The following is an 18,958-nucleotide window of genomic DNA, read 5'->3' on the forward strand; positions in this document are numbered from 1 at the left end:
TTTTGCTGAAGAATTATGATAGAATTAGAGATGTTAGAATTTCTTTGGAGATGGTTAGTAAATCTGCATTTATTAAATTCAAGATAAATGGGGGGTAGGGGAAGCCCAAGCAGAATAATGAGTGTAAAGACAGTGCCTCTAAGATGCTGCTGCTTTCCCTTCATTAGGAAGAGTTGGGCATACTTTAGCTGAGATCTTTTTCTCTGATTATTTTATGTTGTTGACACGATCCAAATTCTAGATATGCTAGATTGCTCCCTATCTGCCTTGATGTATATAAAGTTTTGCCTTTGACATTCCTTTTCTTGAAAAGTTTCTCTAACAAAAAGATGAGGCCCAAAAGAAAAGAAAGACATCTTTATTTAGCCCTCCCTCGTGGGCAAAATGTTATTATTCTAATGAACCTTTGGGACCACTAGGTTTTCAGTCTTTTCACATGGACTTTCAGAGTTCAATGAGGTATCCATAAGAATTCCCTGAAAGGAAAATAAAAATTATAACATTTGATTTGTGCCTGTGAGGTCATATTAAGACACACACACATACATTCATTCTCTCTCTCTCTCCGCCCCACTCTCCTCCCCCCCCCTCCTTCTCTCTCTCCCTCCCTTTTCTCCCCCCACCCCAAAGAAGGAAGGTTTCCCCTTCTAAAAATTTGAAAATCAAATGTACTCAAAAATTACCAAATAAGAAGGAAGCAAAACATGTAGCAGGGCTTTATGTCATTCTCTGGTCTTAGTATTCAAGTCTCTTTCCAGTTCTGATAGGACATTGTTTTTGACCCATCTTGATACTTTACAAATAGATGTTCATTTATCCAGAATGATCAGGAAGTGGGGTGTGTTCTGGTTACATTAATATTCTGTTTGACTGAATGGTACTCTGTATGTCATACTGATCTAAAAACACAGTAAGACACTTTACAATTTATGTTAGTACTATATTAAACTCAAATGTAATTTTTCTTTGATCTGAAAGGCATTTCAGTGTCTTAAAGTTACTCTGTTTCATCACTTCGGAATATCCTTCACTTATTAGTCTTCTGGGGTCAGAGGCTATTGTGTAATTTGATTAATTTGCCTATTGATTTCTAAACAATGGGAGCTTTTCATATTATGAAAAAACTTTTTTGAATATTTTATTAATGAGTTTGAATATTTTTGTTTTGTTTTCAGAGAAAGTATGGATACAGACAAAGATGACCAGCATGGAAGGTATATCAAGCATGTTTATTAATATGAATGTTTCAAAAGACTTGCTGCTGTTACTTTTTTATGTTTGCTTAATTTACATATAATCCAGAGCAGTTACTCCCCTTCCCCTCCAAATTGTGAAACAGACAGTAATGACCCTTATCTCAGTCACAGTACCACTTCATGGCATTGCTCAGGGGACACCAGGGCCTAAAGGTAAATAACTTAGTATGAAGTAGTAGTTGAGAAAAAAAATGGGAAAGAAAATGACCGACTCTACCACTAATCTTCTGGGCTTTGTGGGGTTTTTCTTTTTTAGGTTGGAATACCCAGACCAGCAAGGCAGAATCAGAAATGCCAGGTAAATTTCCAAACTCATCACGTGTTTTACTTATGATGACTGATTCTGATGGATACCAAAGAAGCAGTATCATTATATCCATTCGTTAGGGACAAGGGAGGAAGAAGGAGTTGCTGTGTAACCTGCTGGGCCTTGTGTGAGGCTCTTTTCTCCAGGTTAGGTTGGCCCCATTTTTAGCTCTTTTAGCAGATTGAAGGCTCAGGGGACCATGGAGGCAACAGAGGATGTCCCAAAGCTAAAAATAGCCCTGCAGCTTTAGCAGATTATTGATTATTAGAGGGGCTTTTACCTGCAAGGACAAGGAGGTGTCCCTAGATACATGGACTTTCCTCCATTCTGAGCCAGAGCAAAGCCTTTATTAGAACAGGCTAGTGTTTAAGCCCAGATTTGGCTGCTGCTCTGCTGTTGTAACAAGGCCAAATGGTGTATCTCTTACCTATGCACACCGTTCAAAGCTGACTGCAGATGTTTCCTGAAGTCAGTTATCTCTGCCCTGCTTATTGTTTTTAATAGGGGATCTTTTTTTTTTCTTTACTATTTCATCATGCCATGAATATAGACACTTAGGCTGTGTCCTAGCAAACAGGATGTGAAGCCGTGAAATTTGTTTGAACTGTGTCACCAGGGATTTTCCTTAGGTTGTGTAAGTGGCAGAACTAGTGCTTCTGGTGCCTCCCGTATGGATCTTCTGTCTAGATCAGCAGAGCACGTTTTGATTCTGGTTCTGTTTGCTCTCCACATACAGACCCAGCCTTAGTCTCTGTTTGAGAACAGTTATAGAAGGATGGTGATCACCTCTCAGGGAGATAGTGTCTGCTAGCAAAGGAGATATGACCTGGAAAGGTAATGTTAGTGTTTATGGTGTTATGGCTTAGGAAAAAAGTTTCTTCCGTGGCTCTGAGTGATTGGCATGTAGGTCATCCCAAAGGAGAGCGACTTTTTCCAAATAAAGCCCTAGGTCAGGTGGCCAATCCATTTGCATTCTAGGGGTGGAGGGTGGGGGGGGTACAGCAGTTGATAAAAGGATGTAAGGGTTATTAAATAGTGACTCATTGAATGAGTCATTGACAGACTATTTTTTAACTAGAAAGATACCTGCAATGTACTTCCTAAAGAAAACCAGTGAGATCTTTTTTAAAACTTAAAAGATGGTTAACTATGAAACAGATTCCCAACTAATAACCACTGTAAAGGGGTGAGGGGTGGGGAGTGCTTTTCTTTCTTTTCTTTTTTTTTTTTAAAGGACAGAAAGTAAGAAACTGAAAAAACAGAGTTGAAAATATTCATATTATCACATTAGTTTGAATCTAGGCCATATCCCTAAAATGAGATCTCTTTTGAAGGAAAAAGTACATGTAGTTAGTATAATATTCTAGAGCAGTTTATGTGAAAAGGAATTAAATTTTTAAGGAAGTGAAAGCTTTATTTATCTTTCTTCAGATTTTTTCCCCCTATAATCATGAAATGCCAATTGAATATTCATTATAGCCAGCAGTTTGAAATATTACTTTGGGAGCAATAGAAAAAGAAGCTGTTGTACTAAAAGTATAATTATAAACTAAATATCACATTTTATCAGATTTGGGGAGTGAAAGTATAGTTTTTATGTGTGCAAAATTAGTAAATTAAACAAAAGAAATAACTGTTGTAATGTTTCAGCTAAGTTTCAGGACTAAGTAAAATAAGATAATTATAGTATATTAAACATTGAGCCAAGAATTAATATGTATATAAAAACATTTTGCAAACCTTAAGTGTTTAAGTGTTAAAAGTTAACTATTACTATATAGTCAGGACTCCAGTTTTGAACATTGTGTAAATTTTTAATTTGACATGTCAGATGAATATTTTAAGGATTTTAAAAATATTTTGACTATTTTGTCCTGTGAATAATCATTTTTATGTTATTGCTTAGGGAAGCTCACAGTCAGATTGAAAAAAGACGCCGAGATAAAATGAACAGTTTTATTGATGAACTAGCTTCTTTGGTACCAACATGCAATGCAATGTCCAGAAAGTTGGATAAACTTACTGTGTTAAGAATGGCTGTTCAACATATGAAAACATTAAGAGGTGAGTCATTTTTGTCAGAGAATTTGTGTTTTCTTTGTTTTCTTTTGCACTCTAAATAGCATATTTTCCCATACTTATATTGAAAATTTCAAGGTACCTAAGCAAATATCAGTTGCAAATTTTCATCCTTTAAAAAAATGTATTGCCATTTTATCAATGAATGGGCTACTAAACGATCAATTTCTGCAATTATATATTAAATACAATATGTTATAGTGCAACAAATGTTGCTCTTAGAGTCAAAATACCTAATATCAAGTTCAAGCCAACTTCTATTGATTTGTAGAAACAACATTGGAATTCAAGTTAGAAGATCTGTCTTTAGGACCCAGAACCATCATTTCATATGTATGTGATGACTAAGACAAATTGCTTTAGCACTTCTGAATCTCACTTTTTTTTTCATCAGCAAAAATGGAGATAATGATATTTGCAGGGTACAAATAAAAAGACCTTTGTGACTATTCAAATATACATATATATAAAAGAACCTTTCATATGTATAGAAGACATGGTCATAATATAAAATATACATGTGGAGCTATATGCACACAAAAAAGAAATGGGTTATGTTGTTATTGATTCAAAAAAACAGTACTCCAATATCTCATTTTCTGGAGGTAACCTAGGATTTTTGAAAGCTATGTCAGCCTACCTGCAATCTAAGAGAGGAAGTGCGGGGAAGGAGGGGATAATTTGGAAGAGAAGGCTTTGCAAGGGTTAATGTTCAAAAATTACCCATGCATATGTTTTGTAAATAAAAAGCTTTAATAAAAAATTAAAAAAAAAAAAAAAAGCTATGTCAGTTTTGGTAAATTTGGTTAAAGAAGGAAGTACTTGAGTTGTGCTTGACAACAGACTGTGTTTGCTATCTGACAACCTAGTCAATTCCAAGATTAGCAGGTGATAGACTTTTTTGTTTGTTTGTTTGTGAGGGGAAAGTTCAGCCATACAGAACCATAAAATGAAGAAGATAAAACCCACACAGCCCTCTTCAGCTTTCTACTTAGCCATAAGAAGGCACTAAGAATCATTTTTAAGCTGCAAACAGTTTAAAGATCAATATTTGATCTTAGCCTACCAAACAACAAGTTGAAATAGTTGGAGGAACAGAACTATCATAAAGACAAATAAAAAGTAGTAAGAGATGGTTGCATTTCATCACCTTTGGATACACAATACTTCCTTTCACAGCCCTCTTGGTCATCTCATCTTATGGTGGTCATGAAGAGATTAAGCAAATAGACTCTCATGAAAATATTTGCAGTATATATGCCTCAATAACCATTGCAGAGAATGAAGAAATAGAAATACTATGAAGAATTTGATTTATATTCTTCAATTCAAATCTGCATATACCTTGGTGCATTTTTTTTCCTGAGGCAATTGGGATTAAGTGACTTGCCTAGGATCACATAGCTAGGAAGTGTTAATTGTCTGAAACCAGATTTGAACTCAGGTCCTCCTGACTTCAGGGCTGGTATTCTATCCACTGCACCACCTAGCTACCCCATACCTTGGTACATTGTAATGTAAATATGGGCAAAGGACAGGGAACAAATATGTTGAGAAAGTTGATAGGGGTTTAAGAAAAGAAGAGAGTCTAAAGGCTTATAGATTTCTCAAAACCCTGTATATTGTAAATATATTCTTCAAATAAGAATGTTTGAATTTGTTGAGTACTTAACAACATTATAAACCATTGAATTATACCTGAAAAAGAGAGAAAATGAATCATTATAGGTTTGGCAGTTATTTAAAAAACAACTATCTGTGGTCAGTTTTACTGGAAAGAGGGGGAAAAAATCAAGTAAACTACCAGATTAAAAAAAAAAAAAGATAAAAATGAAAAGAGATAATAATACTGTGTGCTATTAGAGCAGCTTAAACTTGGTCAGTTTGAACAAGATTGTGACTCTAAAAAATACAAAATGGACAAAGAAGAAATCATTGACTTTGACAGTCTTTCTTAAAATAATTTAAACAAAGCAGTCACCACATTATGGAGGCTCAAAGTACCCTCAAATTTTCAGTTTACCTAGCAATAACTATAGACATGTGGTATATAAGAACAATACTGGTTTAGAGTAAGAGTTTACCTTGAGAATATTACAGAACATTAGGGAACAAAACAGGAAAAACTCAGTCAATTATCATTGATTAAGTGCCTATTCTGTGCCAGGCATCAAAAGTCCTAGCTCTTAAGGGACTCACAATTTTGTGGGGGCTTTGAGAAAACAAATTTGCAAAGAGCCTAGCAGGAGAGCCAGGTAAGTCACAGGACCCAGAAAGGATTTAAAGAAGATAGTCAAAGGAAAACAGGAAACCAGTGGAAGATGAAGCAGTTGCTGGCATTTCTGATTTGATCTGTTCTCATCAATGACAGTAGTGGAACTACCACTTTACCACTGTAGTACATAAGGAAAGGGTGGTAGTATCTACAAAGTCAGGATGAGTGCTTTAGTCTGACATACCTGCAAAGAGAAGTCTTTGCAAGGCATTACAGATGGAACAAGAAGATTGATTTTCACAATGTACCCAAGAGGACAAGAAGCTAAAAGAACAGAAAATTATAGATGATGCTTTTTCAAGAAATGGATAGCCAAGAAGATTCAATTAAGATCTATCTAGATAGCTCATCTTTTATGAGAATGATTTCTGCACATATAGAGAGGATCCTCATTGAATACAGGAGTTGAAAACATAGGCTTTCAAAGGTCATTTTAAAAATTTAGTGCATTTTTATAGTTACACAACTGAGAAACTTAGACATTCTTACTGTGTCTGTTTAGTAAAAGCATTTGACTTGACAGAACAAGATGTTGCTTTTATAATCCTACTTAAGGTGTCTTTCACACATATGTTAAAACAATTTTGAAATCTGACAGATGCAACTCTGAAAATTACTTTGTTCAGTGACTGAGTAATAATATTCAGTTAGGTATAAAATAGAGATACATGTTTGTCTTTGGTATTTTTCAGTGTCAGGGAAGATGATCTGCACAAAGTCTAAATAGAATAATTTCCTATTAGTAAGTAGTGAAGTTTTCCAGATCCACATACATCGATGTCATGATGCTAATTATATACAACTTTGGAACACCACAGGCTTGTATGGTGAAATAATATAATTACTTTAAAAACATCATTTTAACCATCCACACAGGCACAAGAAAATGGATGAAAACCATATTATTCAGATTGTGATTTGCAATGGGCTTGATATTTCACTATGTATATGTGTTATTTTAACTTTTTTCATTGGCTAATCTTCAAATATCAGAGGCACTATTTATATACATATTCTGATGCAGTGACTATTGATACTCACTGATACAGATCCATAATCTATGCTTGTTATTAATAACATAACATTAGTTCCTTGTGTGTGTATATATATTAAGGCAATATATGTATTAGAAGATATAGCTGATGTCATAAATTGCATATGGACACATATGTGTTCATTTGGATTACACTACAGATACCTTATAAAAATCAGAAATGTAATGTACATAGTGATAGATAAGGACCAGTTTTTAGAAGAAAATTAATTGTGATTCTGATAAAAGAATGAACCTCATAGTGCTTTGGACATTTTATTTTATCAAGTATGGGCATCGATGGTATTATTACCTTCCAAGGAGAAATCTCTATTGAAATATTTAATGCTAGAAATCTCTTATTTTTGCTCTCACATTTTCCTTTAACTAGCCTTCCAGTGTAGGAGTAAATTGGGAGACAGGTACTGTGGTATAGACATATGGTTGCAAAGATTATATATTTAACTCACAAACACATAAAGTTTTCATCCAATTCAGCCTCCTCATTACCAACAACAATGAAAAAAAATTTGAGGGATCAGTAAAATCAGAAATTGATCTAAGGAAAGAATCGTAGAAATTATCTAGTACAACTATCCTCATTTTATAGATGAGGAAAGTGAACTGCAGAGAAGTTAAGTTACTTGGTCATGGTCACACAGGCTACACCTAGCACAGACTCTGAATTTTCCAACTTGACACAGCTGATTGAAGTGGGCCTGAAACCTTGATCACTTGGCTTCTAGGCCAGCATTATTTATAAGCCACCAAGTGGCTGCTCTTGTAGCTATTAGAAACACAGACCTAAATTCTTTCCTTTTTTTTTTTTGCTAGTAGTTGGAAAGGAACTAATATATTCTATTCTACTTTGATGCTGATGTTTTAAATTTGATAGAAGATTGTGTAATAGGGAAAGAGATGTGGGAGGAATTTTTAGAAATCTCACACAACTGAAAAAGAAAAGAGTAGAAAGCTTGAAATTGTGTTGGAAGAGCTGTGGATCAATATACTATTGTTCATTAATTCATATGCAAGTCTTCAATTCAATTATACATGCTGCTTTCCCTTCCATAATTCATGTTGGTTCAATCACACTATTTCTTTTCAGTATTTATTCCATTAACCAGGCAGAAATTCAGGGTCATCTAATAATAATGGTGATAATAGCTTAGGTTTTTTTTTTCTTTCATTTTTGTAAACTGCTGACTTACTCTCCCTGAAAGAGTTTAGAAATGGCAGTGTCTGGAGACAGAAATCCTGTCTTTGTTCAGGCACTTGTTTTTCATTGCATTTCTCAGGAAATATATCACTCTATATTGCCTGCCATATTCTCTTCATTTAACCCCCTTAAAGAGGGACCATCCTTAAGTTATTTCAGGCAGTGTCCCTATTTAAGGACATGACTGGTGGATTATATCTTCTAGGAAAAGTCAGAATCATTTACTGAAAAACTATTCGCTCTTCTTACCAAAAAAAAAAAAAAAGGCCAAACTCTTTTGAGGTTTGGTTGGCAAAAAAACAAAGCCAAAATCAAACCTAATCTTAGCCAGCCTGTTTCTAGAATCAATTGAATGACTAAGAAGTAGAAAAGTTCAAACTTCCCTTAATTATTTCTCAGTTTTCATTTTAATGAGAGAAGCACTTTTCTCTTCCTTCCCCAAGATCCCAGAGCACAACAGTATTCACTGTTAAATGAATTATCTGATATTTTCCAAGACCAAATTCAGACCAATTAGAGAAAAGAAATGCTTTCAATTTCAATTCCCTTTGTGGGCACAGTCATTTACAGAAGGTTTGAATAGGAGTTTTTTGAAACTAGACATTAGTACAGTTTTTCTGTGTATTTTTTTTTTTTAAGAATATGAACTGTTTGTTTTTTTTCCCCTTCTAAGGTGCCACCAACCCATATACAGAAGCAAACTACAAACCTACTTTTCTGTCAGATGATGAGCTAAAACATCTCATTCTCAGGGTATGTCGGGATTGCTTCTCACCTTTTCCTTCCACCCCATAAATCAATTAATTATTTACCATTATAAACTTTTAAAACATGATTACGTATAAAATTGGTCTTCAGGAAAACATAATGAACTGATATAGTTTTAAATTATCAAAGCTTCTTTTCATGACCTGCAATGTCAACCTGGTATTTCCTGTCCTAAATTTTATTTTATTAGAAATTATCATTATTAGTCACAAGATGCTAGACTTTTAGAAATAGAGTTAGTTATTTACAAGTCATCTGTGTATGTGATTTGCCCAAATAGGGACAAGGAACATTTTTTAAAAATTACTCAACAGTTTTATCTTTTTTAAATGTCAAATTTTGATCAAGTAAATTAAAGTAATGGTAATAGAACAAAATTTATATTAATTTGTAGTCATTGATCCATGTTAGGGAGTAGAGAGTGATAGAGGGAGAGAAAGCTGGGGATTTTAATATCATTTTTATGCTCTTTATCTGGATAGTAGTTAAAAACAAATGTACTAAAGTTTCTCTAAGTTACTATTTTACTATTCACTTTTTTGTCAAAGTCATTATATTGGGTAAGAATTATACCACTTCAGGATGATAAAAATATAACCTGGAATTGAAAAAGACATAAAAGAACTAAGTTAAAAAAAAAGTCCCTCACAGAAACTTAAACTGAAATATGCAGTCATTTCTCAAAATACCCAAACCCTTACCCACAGGAGAATAACTCCACAGCACTTTAGCCATCTTTCTCAGGGCATAATTTGAACCAAAGCACACTTTAAATTGACTTGTCTTCTGTATCTTGAAAAGTTAATCTGTCTTCAGGGCCTGGACTTTTCTTTGAATATTGGCTTCCCTATGTGATCCAGCCCATTGATAGGCCAGATTTACTGCTCCTTGTCCTCCCTCCTTGCTTTTCTTTACCTGCCTAGGCTCCTTCCTATAGGCTTGCCATCTTCTTGTATTTGCAGCCAGGAATTGTATGCTTACGCTCCCATAGTGGCTGGGTCCAAATAAAATGCCTATTAGAAAGTAAGCTCCTTGAGGGCAGGGGGGTGTCTTATTTTTGTCCTTTAGTCTTAGTAACTGGTACAGACCTTTGCACATAGAGGCTAACCATGTGTTTAAATTGAGTTAGACTGAAATCTATCTCTGTGAAAGGACTAGAAGTCCCAGATGTTATTATGGTTGATAAACAATAGGTCACCATATGACAGCTACAGACCAATCCATGGTGCTACAGCCTCTGCTTATTCAGGATTAGTCCTATCTGTGTGTCTCTATTTATAAAAACCCTGATAAAAGAGTTCAAAACCTTGCTTTATAATTTAGTTACACTGTTATCTTGTTTAGTTACACTGTTATGCAATGGGTCTCTTCTGGATTGCTCCCTCTTCTGGAAGCACTCACAAGTGCTCACAAGTCTGGGATTGTGAACTTCATAAAGGCAGGAACAATGCCATGTTTATTGTTGCCTCTTTTAATGTCAAGCGCTGTTATTCACATATAGTAGAACTTATATGGTTGCAGGAATCAGGAAGTGAATGAAGAAGTGTACAGTCAGTTATCATCAATTCCTCTTCACTAATAACCTAACCTACATAAATCATTTCAATCTCTCCTACCCCCCCTAAGAGACAGAAGATATCCTCATAACAGAGGGATAAGCCAGGCTGGTCATCTGAAAACTTGTGTTTCTGTTGAGAACACATTCACAGCATAAATGCTTTTATTACTGAGCAAAAATCCTTTTTCCTCTGCTAAAGTAGGAGCCCCTTGCTGGCACTTTTATGAGTACAGCTGCACAGAATTGTTACCAGATGGATAGAAGGAGTGACTCCCTTGAATTGGCCACCTCTCTGAAGAGGGAACCATTTGTTTACCTGCTGATAGCATGTGGACCTTTTAGACCTTGAACATTTATGTTCTTGCTGTGGCAGGAGCAGGTTTTCAGGACCATAGACAGTGTTGGTTGCTTTCAAGCTTTCTGACTACCATGGTGAATAGTAATTTCCCTGTCTTTAGAATTCCTTTAGCACTTTGCTATACCTTACAATTTAATACTTATTTAAATGTAGTCCCACAGTGTTTATCGTTATATAGTCAGACACTACCAAGCTGGATGCAACACCTTCCAGTTGCGTTCTCCATATGAGGAACTAAGTTCTGGAAAGGGGAAATACTTTGCCTGGGTCACACATTGCTTTCAAACAGCCAAGCTAAGATTAGAATTCCAGAATTCTTTGCATTAAGTCCAACGTTCCTTCCCTTAGGCATAATTTCATGTGTGTAATTTCATCTCCATTATAGACTCTTTCTGAATAAACACTGCTTCTATATTCCTCACAGAAGTAATGTCAAACTCGGATAGAATTAGATCCCTGTGGGAAATGGGATTTGCTTATTGACTTAGAAAACCACAAATTAAAATTATCTGTTGCAGTTTTGTTTACATTTCTGCCTTACAATATATTATACAGAATTGAACACATTGTAGATGGTAGACTGAGTGACTAAGCTAAAAATTAAATTCCTGAACACTAGCAATGAAAGGTCAGTTTACTATATAGCCTTCTACCTATTGTAATATATAAACTGATTAGCTATTAATTACCATACCACTCCAAATATTTTCATTATAAATGGGACTTGCCCTTTTTATATAATCATTATCTGGTAAGTTTAGTAATACTGCTTAATGAAGAGTTGGTGAAACTCCATTGTGAACATCTGTATAGGATTAGGGAACATGGGAAATGTTTTGTTGTGATAGAATTTTGTTCAAAAGCACAGTATTAGAAATTATATTCCTAGTCCCCAGGCTAGAGAGATGGAACATGAAAAGTTACCAGGGTTCTTTTTGCTGATTTAACAAATAGGGTAAGGATAGTTGGGGAAATGAGTATTTGTTGGCAGCTACTCTGTGCCAGATACTGAAGCACTTTACAAATATTACTTCACTTGATCCTCCCAACAACTCTGCAAGATCGATACTGATTTTATCATCATTTCATAGTTGAGGAAACTGAGGCAAAGTGACTTGCCTGGGTTCACACAGCTTGTTGGTATCTGAGATCAGATTTGAATCTGAGTCCTCTTGACTCAGTGCTTGGTACATTGTGGCACCCTTAGCTGCCTCAAGAAAGTATGATTTAATGGGAAAGATGAGAAATGCCCCCCCCCCCCAACCTACATCTGCTGTTTTTGTTCCTTCAAATGACTAGAACTTTTCCACATAGCAGTAATGCTGGTTTAGAAATACTGAGAAATTGTTGTTGTTTTTTTTTCCTTTTCTCATGGTAAGACACCAGGGAGTGGTGATTTTAGGACATGTAAGGTAGGGAAAGTCATAAATCAGTCAATTATTTATTGCCTACTAGGGTCAGACATTATGCTGAACTCAGGATATGTATGAGCAGGGAAATAAAACAATTCCCTCATTCAAGGAAGTTATCTTCCAATGGGGAAGACCACACATATGTGCATAAGTACTTAGAGAATATATACATAGTAAATCCAAGGTGGTTTGTTAGGTTGGAGGCACTAGCCCCTGAGGAGTAGACATCTGGAAAAGCTTCAGGTGGAAGGCAGCCCTTGAGCTAAACAACTGATCGACTACTTTTATTAGAGAGTTAACATGACTGAGACAGGAAGTCTATTTGTCATACCCAGATCAATAAGGTCCTGTTATAACTAGTCATTTGCTGGAATTGTGAAATAGGTGTGTTAGTGTTCATTTATTATGACAATTTGGTGTGCAGAATTTGGAGTCTTTAGAAAACCTGCCTCTAACATTGTTGGTGTGTCCATGGGCTGGTGACCAAATCTCTCTGAGTTTCATTTCCCTTGCTGTAAAATGAAGATAATAATAACACTGTTTCTGAAAGAATTATGAGTCAACTGAGTATATATGTGTGTGTATATAGTAATATACACACGTACTTATTTATAAACATTTTGCAAACCTTAAAGGACTGTAAAAATTTCAGTTTTGTTAATAAAATTCAAAGAAAGAAATAATATTTAACCTGAAATAAAAGGAGGCAAAAAGAACAAATGATAATTATTGTAGAATATTTTATGCAATCTTAAAGTTGGAAGAAGTGGCTTAGAGGCCATGGTTCCTATTTTATTTTCCCATTGCTTCATTCCCACTGTTTATTGTAAGCCTTCCCTAACCACACTTAATTCTAGTGCCTCCCTTTTTATTTATTCACTATATTGTGCTTATATATACTTGTTTGTATGTTGTCCCTTTATTTAGATTGTAAGCTCCTTGAGGTCAGGGACTATTTTTTCTTTCCTTTTTGTATCCCTGGTGATCAGCACAGTGCCTGGCACATTGAAGATATTTAATAAATGTTGATTGATTTGTCTTCTTTCTTTCTTCAAATCCCCCTAGCATTTTCAGATCCATCCTATACACCACCACCAGATCTCAAATGCAGATCTGATCATGTGATTTTTGATATTCAGTCCATTCTGGAGGCTGCCTAGGCTACTAGGGTAAAATACTAGCTTTTCTGTTTAGCTTTTATAGTCCTGTGCGATTTGGCTTTCACCTATCTTTGCAGCCCCACAGATATTACTCCATCTCCAGCATTTTCCCAACTAGCCAAGTTTGTATTCCTTCTCTCCTTTGTGTTCCCTACACACAATGTTCATCTGCTCCATATGTGTGTATCCATGCTTTCCCCTTGGCTGTCTCACGTGCCTGGAATGCTCTCTCTCCTTACCTCTGCCTCAGAGTCCCTCTCTTCCTTTAAGATGCTTCTCAAGCACCATCTTCATGAAGCTTTTCCTGATCCCCTCAACTGTTAGCGCCCCTAGAGTACTTCCTATACACGGTATGTATTTACTTTATATTTATGTTGTATATTCTACATACATCTTGTCATCTTCCTTATTAGAATGTAGATTATTTGCTAGCAGGAATTATTTCATTTTTTGGTTCTCCTATCTTAGGTGCCTGGTACGTAGAAAATGGTTAATAAATATTTGTAAGCTGTTTTTTTGAATGAAAATAGTAATCTACTGATTCTTGTGAATATACCAACTGTTTAACCTCCAACCTTCAAGAAATTTTCATTTGATCCCCAGATGTAGAGCTAAGAAATACTATTACCTGAAATTGAGACTAATAGTCAACTAAAATCCAAGACCTTTTTCACTTGGACTGCTCTCAATCCATACCCAGTGTTTTTAAACATATAAATATGATATTTTACATTTATATCTTAGAAATGACTTGTTTCTATGCATTGTTCTAGCCTATCAAAAGCATTCTAAATTTTTGTTCTGTCATCCTACCATCCACCTCCCCCCCTCCATAATCTTCCAGTTTGATTAGGGCAATGCATGACTATGTAAATAGAGGCCTCCATCCAGGTGGGCATTGATTCATTACTCAAAAATCTTTGGGTGTGATTACTTATTCTACATGCTGTGGCTGTACATGATAATTCACATTTCTTCATCAAACTATAGTAATGTTCTCTTATCAAAATACATTAGATTTTTAGTAATTACTTGTTATGCTATTCTCCTAATTGTATCAATAAAGGAATTTAAATGTATTAGGTATCATTGATTTTCATGAAACTATACTTTTTTCCAGCCCTAACTGATTTCCTTTTCTAAGTACTCATAAGTCATATATTTAATAATCTAGGCTAGGCAGTTCTGTCAATCTAACCAATTCATAAAATCTCATATATGTTCTTTACTCTTCCTTCCCTTTTTAGAAACTGGGGTAATGTTTCCATCTTTTGGTACCTTTCTTCTTCTCCATAATTTTTAAAAGATTAATGAAAATAGCCCTGTAATCAGATTTGCAATTTCTTTCAGTGCTCTGTACTTATTCTTTTATTTTTATTTTCTTTTCAACAAAGATACATGCTGAATTATATTGCAAGTCTTTTTTGCATCTACGAATCAGGGGTCCTCAAACTACGGCCCACGGGCTAGATGCAGCAGCTGAGGACGATTATCCCCCTCACCCAGGGTTATGAAGTTTCTTTATTTAAAGGCCCACAAAACAAAGTTTTTGTTTTTACTATAGTCGCTCCTCCAACAGTCTTAGGGACAGTGAACTGGCCTCCTATTTAAAAAGTTTGAGGACCCCTGATTTAGAATGAAGAACATTGACTGGGAAAGAGATCATCCAGAGTTTGGGAGAGAATGAATGGGGTGAGGAGGGAATCAGCTGAGATCTTGATAGTTGTATTTTGTTTATTGAAATTATTCATATTGATTGTATGTGTAATGCAAAAAGTCATTCTTGTATTTGACCTATATTTATGATTCAATTTCTTTGATTATAGTTATTGTCTTTAAAAAAGGATTGCTATCCTCTGTTGTTGACTTTTTATTATTAAATATTTTTGCATTTACATTCATTAATGAGATAGTTCTTTATATTTTCTTTTTGCTTATGTTTATCATGTTGCCTCTGACAACTTTTAGTTGTGATCTTGTTATCTGTGTAGATTGAGAGACTTCCCCTACTGATATAATTGCATGTCCTTAATATACTGACACATTTACCAAGTAAACATTAGAATCAAGACCACAAAGAACTGAGCAGCATGCCATCCTATTTGCTCTCTTGAGAAATGTTTATCTAATATGGCAGTTCTTTGAAAGTTTGGAAAAATTCACCCATAAACTTTTCTGGAACATATGTAAAGTTTAAGAAAATGATTTAAAATTTCTTCTTCTGAAATTGGTCTAAGCCATTTCCTGTCTTGTCCTTTTTTAGGTAATTTATATTTTTGGAAATGGTCTTCTATTTCATTAAGGTTCTCCAATTTCTTAGCATGTAGCTTGAATATAATATTCCCCAAGAGTGTTTGAAATTTCTTTTATTCTTCTTGTGATCTCTTTCCCTTTCACTTAAAATTTTGATCATTTGTGTTTTCTTTCTCCTTTTTTATTGAAATTAGTTAATGCTTTGTCAATTTTATTGGTTGTATTTTTAAAATTCAGCTCTTGGGTTAATTAGTTGAATTGAATTGAATTAGTTTAATAAAATTTTTCCATTTTCTAAATATTTTTCCTTTTGTCTCTCTCTTTTTCTACTTCCCTTTGTTCTATTGCTACTTGGTTCTTTTTCAAATTTCTTTAGGTACTAGCTTAATTTCATTTCTATTTGCCCCTCATTGATGTTGGATGCATTCCACATATTATGATAAGTAGCATATTAGGGTTATCATTATCATTTAAGTACAATCATTAAAGCTTAAAACTTGTAAGACTTTTGGGATACCCTATATTCTGTTATTTTTTTTAAAAAATTTCTTCTCTAATCCCCTAATTGTTTCCAAGTAACCTTGTATGTTTTACTTTACATGATTCAGCAATTTTTTTTAAGTGTCTGCTGTGCATGTGGATCTGCAATACTACACAAAAATGAAATAGCTCCTGCCCTCAAGAATCTTATGTTTGACAGGGCAGAAGTGTTCTGGAGGGAGTGAGGAAGGGGTATAACACGCACACAAATATAAAGTCATTTGGGACAGGGTGAAAAAGCATTGACAATTTGGGGGATGAGGGATGCTTATGTATAAGAATTGAGCTAAGCTTTAACTGGGGTTGAGGATTAGAATTATCAACCCTGGGGAACAGCTTCATTCAAGTAACATGTATCTATTAGGTATATGATATGAGCCAGACCCTATGCTGAATGCTAGAGCTGTTTTCAATTATTTTTAGCTTTATTGCATGATTGAAAATATAGACGCAGAATCAGAATACAGGATTTAATGACTCCAAGGCTGGCTCTGATGGCAAATGTTATATGTCATTTTTGTAGTCTCTCTATTGTGCTGCTCCCTTACCTCTTTTTGCTGATTATTTCTTGTCATATTAAAAAAAAAAATCAACTGACCATTTAAAAATAGGCATAGTCACAGGTTTTTATATTTTTCTTTTCAAACTTATATATCTTGCTTGAAGTCTTAACTATAGATAATGACAGATAATTCTAGGCATTATAATAAGAAAGGCAGGGAGAGGAGAAGGAAATTTAGCTAATCAATCCCTAACATCATGACATTTATTAATTAGTATAAGAGGAGGGAAAAAATACTATATTGTCTTTGTTTCAAAGAAGGATTCATTTGTAGAGAAGCTAGCAAGGGCAGGGACATATATAATGAAATTACTATGTTGTAAAATATATTTGTAAAACTTGAATTCCCACCCATCCTTTTTCATTTGTGTTAAACAGATAAAGATAGAATATAAATTTTCTTTAATTTCTTTGATGTGTATCTTAAAAATAAAATAAACTGAATATTTATTTTTCATATTTCTTTGGATTTAATTTAATAATGTAGAATTTAGTAGTTTTTTTTTCTTTAAAGTTATTTTAATAGCAGATTTTTTAAAGTGTCAAATTGGAATATTTTTGACCTGTTCATTATCACTTGGGTTAGTTTTGTTCTTTCCCTTGGGTTTTATAGATTTTGTTGTTATCTAATGTATTATGAGGAAGAGGACCCTTGTAGGCAATATGGTATAATGGAAAAGGTCCTGGTATTGGGGTCAAGAGATCTTGGTTCCTGATTATATTGCTTACCAGTTGTGTGATGATGGATTAGATGTTTCTTCTTGTGGGCCTGTGTTTCCTTATCTGAAGAATGAAGGTGTTGGACTGTATGATCTTTAAGACCCCTTTTAAGTTGTAACAGGCTGTGTTTGGAAGAATCCTCTCTTCTTCTTGATTTTCCAGAAATCACTGAAAGATACTCTGTAATCACCTCTGACTCTTAGTGTGTTTAAGTTTAAGTGCTCTTGGGTGGGCTTTATCTGAGCCAGGGAACAAATTCAGTGAGGACAGCTAAGTGTATAGCTGCCTCTCCTCACATCATCTTGAGGTGAAGCTCCTTATTTACCTTTTTTTTGTTCCATTCTTCTTAGTGCAAAGATTATTCTCCTTAGTAAAGAAAATAGCAGAAAACTAGAAGTTGAATACTTCATATCATGCCTTCTACCTTTCTTTGATTCTCCTCTTTTTTCTAATATAGCTTTGCCAGCCGAGCAAAAACACTGGCAGGGCCAACCAACCCTCAAGCATAGGCCCTGCTAAAGACTAGGTATGATTTTTTTTTGGCCTGAAGACCAGCTAAATCAATTTGAAGAGGCTTATCATAAGGTTGGCCACAGAGTGATTAGTTTTGGGTATAACAGCTCATGGAGCCCCTTTACTAAAGGGATGAAAACTCTATTAGTGAAGGAAACACTCACCCTGAGTCTAGGAGGACTCCTAGATCTTTGAAGTGTACCAAAGGGTCTGCTTTAAGTAGTGTTCTTACCAATAGGTGCCTGTCAATTGAAGTTCCCTCACAATTATATAATCCCATATCAAAATCATTACTTTCTCCTTCTGGTGAGATGATCTTTCCACCATAACCTGACTTCTCTTTCACCTTCTATCAATCCAAACCCATGTGCTCTTTCTTCATATGCTTTCTACGTCATTCATGTGTCTCCTCCCATGTGTATGTTCTTATTGTACAATAATACTCCCCTGCCCCCTTTTTACTACTCTGCACCTTGTAGATGAAGCATACAAAGTTCCATAACTAAAAGTTAGAGAAAAGTCACATCCCATCTGATATATCTCTGTGATACTTGGAAAATCAAATTTGCCTCCTTGTTTTAAAATAAGCTTTATGTGGTTTATTATCCATTCTGTGCAGTTGCTGATAAATATCTGAGGCTACTTTTTTTTAGTAAGTAATTTTCTTGGATATTGAATCCTAAGATCAATATGTTTATCCTTGTCATTAGTATCCTTTTCCCCTCGCCATGCCTGCTACTCTGTGGTAGTATTTGGATGAAGTGCTGAATATTTATAAACAGTTTAAAGCTTTTTTGATCAAGTCAGGTTTCCTACTCTCACCCTATAAATACCCCAATATGTAGTAGTTTGCGACCCCCATGAATCAAAGGAAATCATCCTTATTTGATCTATTTGGTGATTACTATTTTTGAATGATAGATTTGAAGGAGAATTGCTGTTTAC

General features: G+C 34.8%; 1 protein-coding gene across 6 annotated transcripts in view; it reads left to right on the top strand.

The window, feature by feature from the left end:
- The window catches only part of BMAL1 (basic helix-loop-helix ARNT like 1), a 90,290-nt gene that overhangs the window by 45,647 nt on the left and 25,685 nt on the right, over positions 1 to 18,958 (top strand). For 5 of the 6 annotated variants that reach the window (XM_051965754.1, XM_051965752.1, XM_051965753.1 and 2 more), the window contains 4 exons: positions 1,176 to 1,214; positions 1,513 to 1,554; positions 3,470 to 3,627; positions 8,843 to 8,922. In XM_051965754.1, the coding sequence (XP_051821714.1) occupies positions 1,176 to 1,214; positions 1,513 to 1,554; positions 3,470 to 3,627; positions 8,843 to 8,922 (319 nt within the window). Of the gene's footprint in view, positions 1 to 1,175; positions 1,215 to 1,512; positions 1,555 to 2,299; positions 2,398 to 3,469; positions 3,628 to 8,842; positions 8,923 to 18,958 lie in introns of those variants that run through there. The other variant, XM_051965755.1, reaches the window with a different exon arrangement.

Source organism: Antechinus flavipes, chromosome 6, assembly GCF_016432865.1.
Source record: "Antechinus flavipes isolate AdamAnt ecotype Samford, QLD, Australia chromosome 6, AdamAnt_v2, whole genome shotgun sequence".
In the NCBI taxonomy this organism is placed as follows: Eukaryota; Metazoa; Chordata; class Mammalia; order Dasyuromorphia; family Dasyuridae; genus Antechinus; species Antechinus flavipes.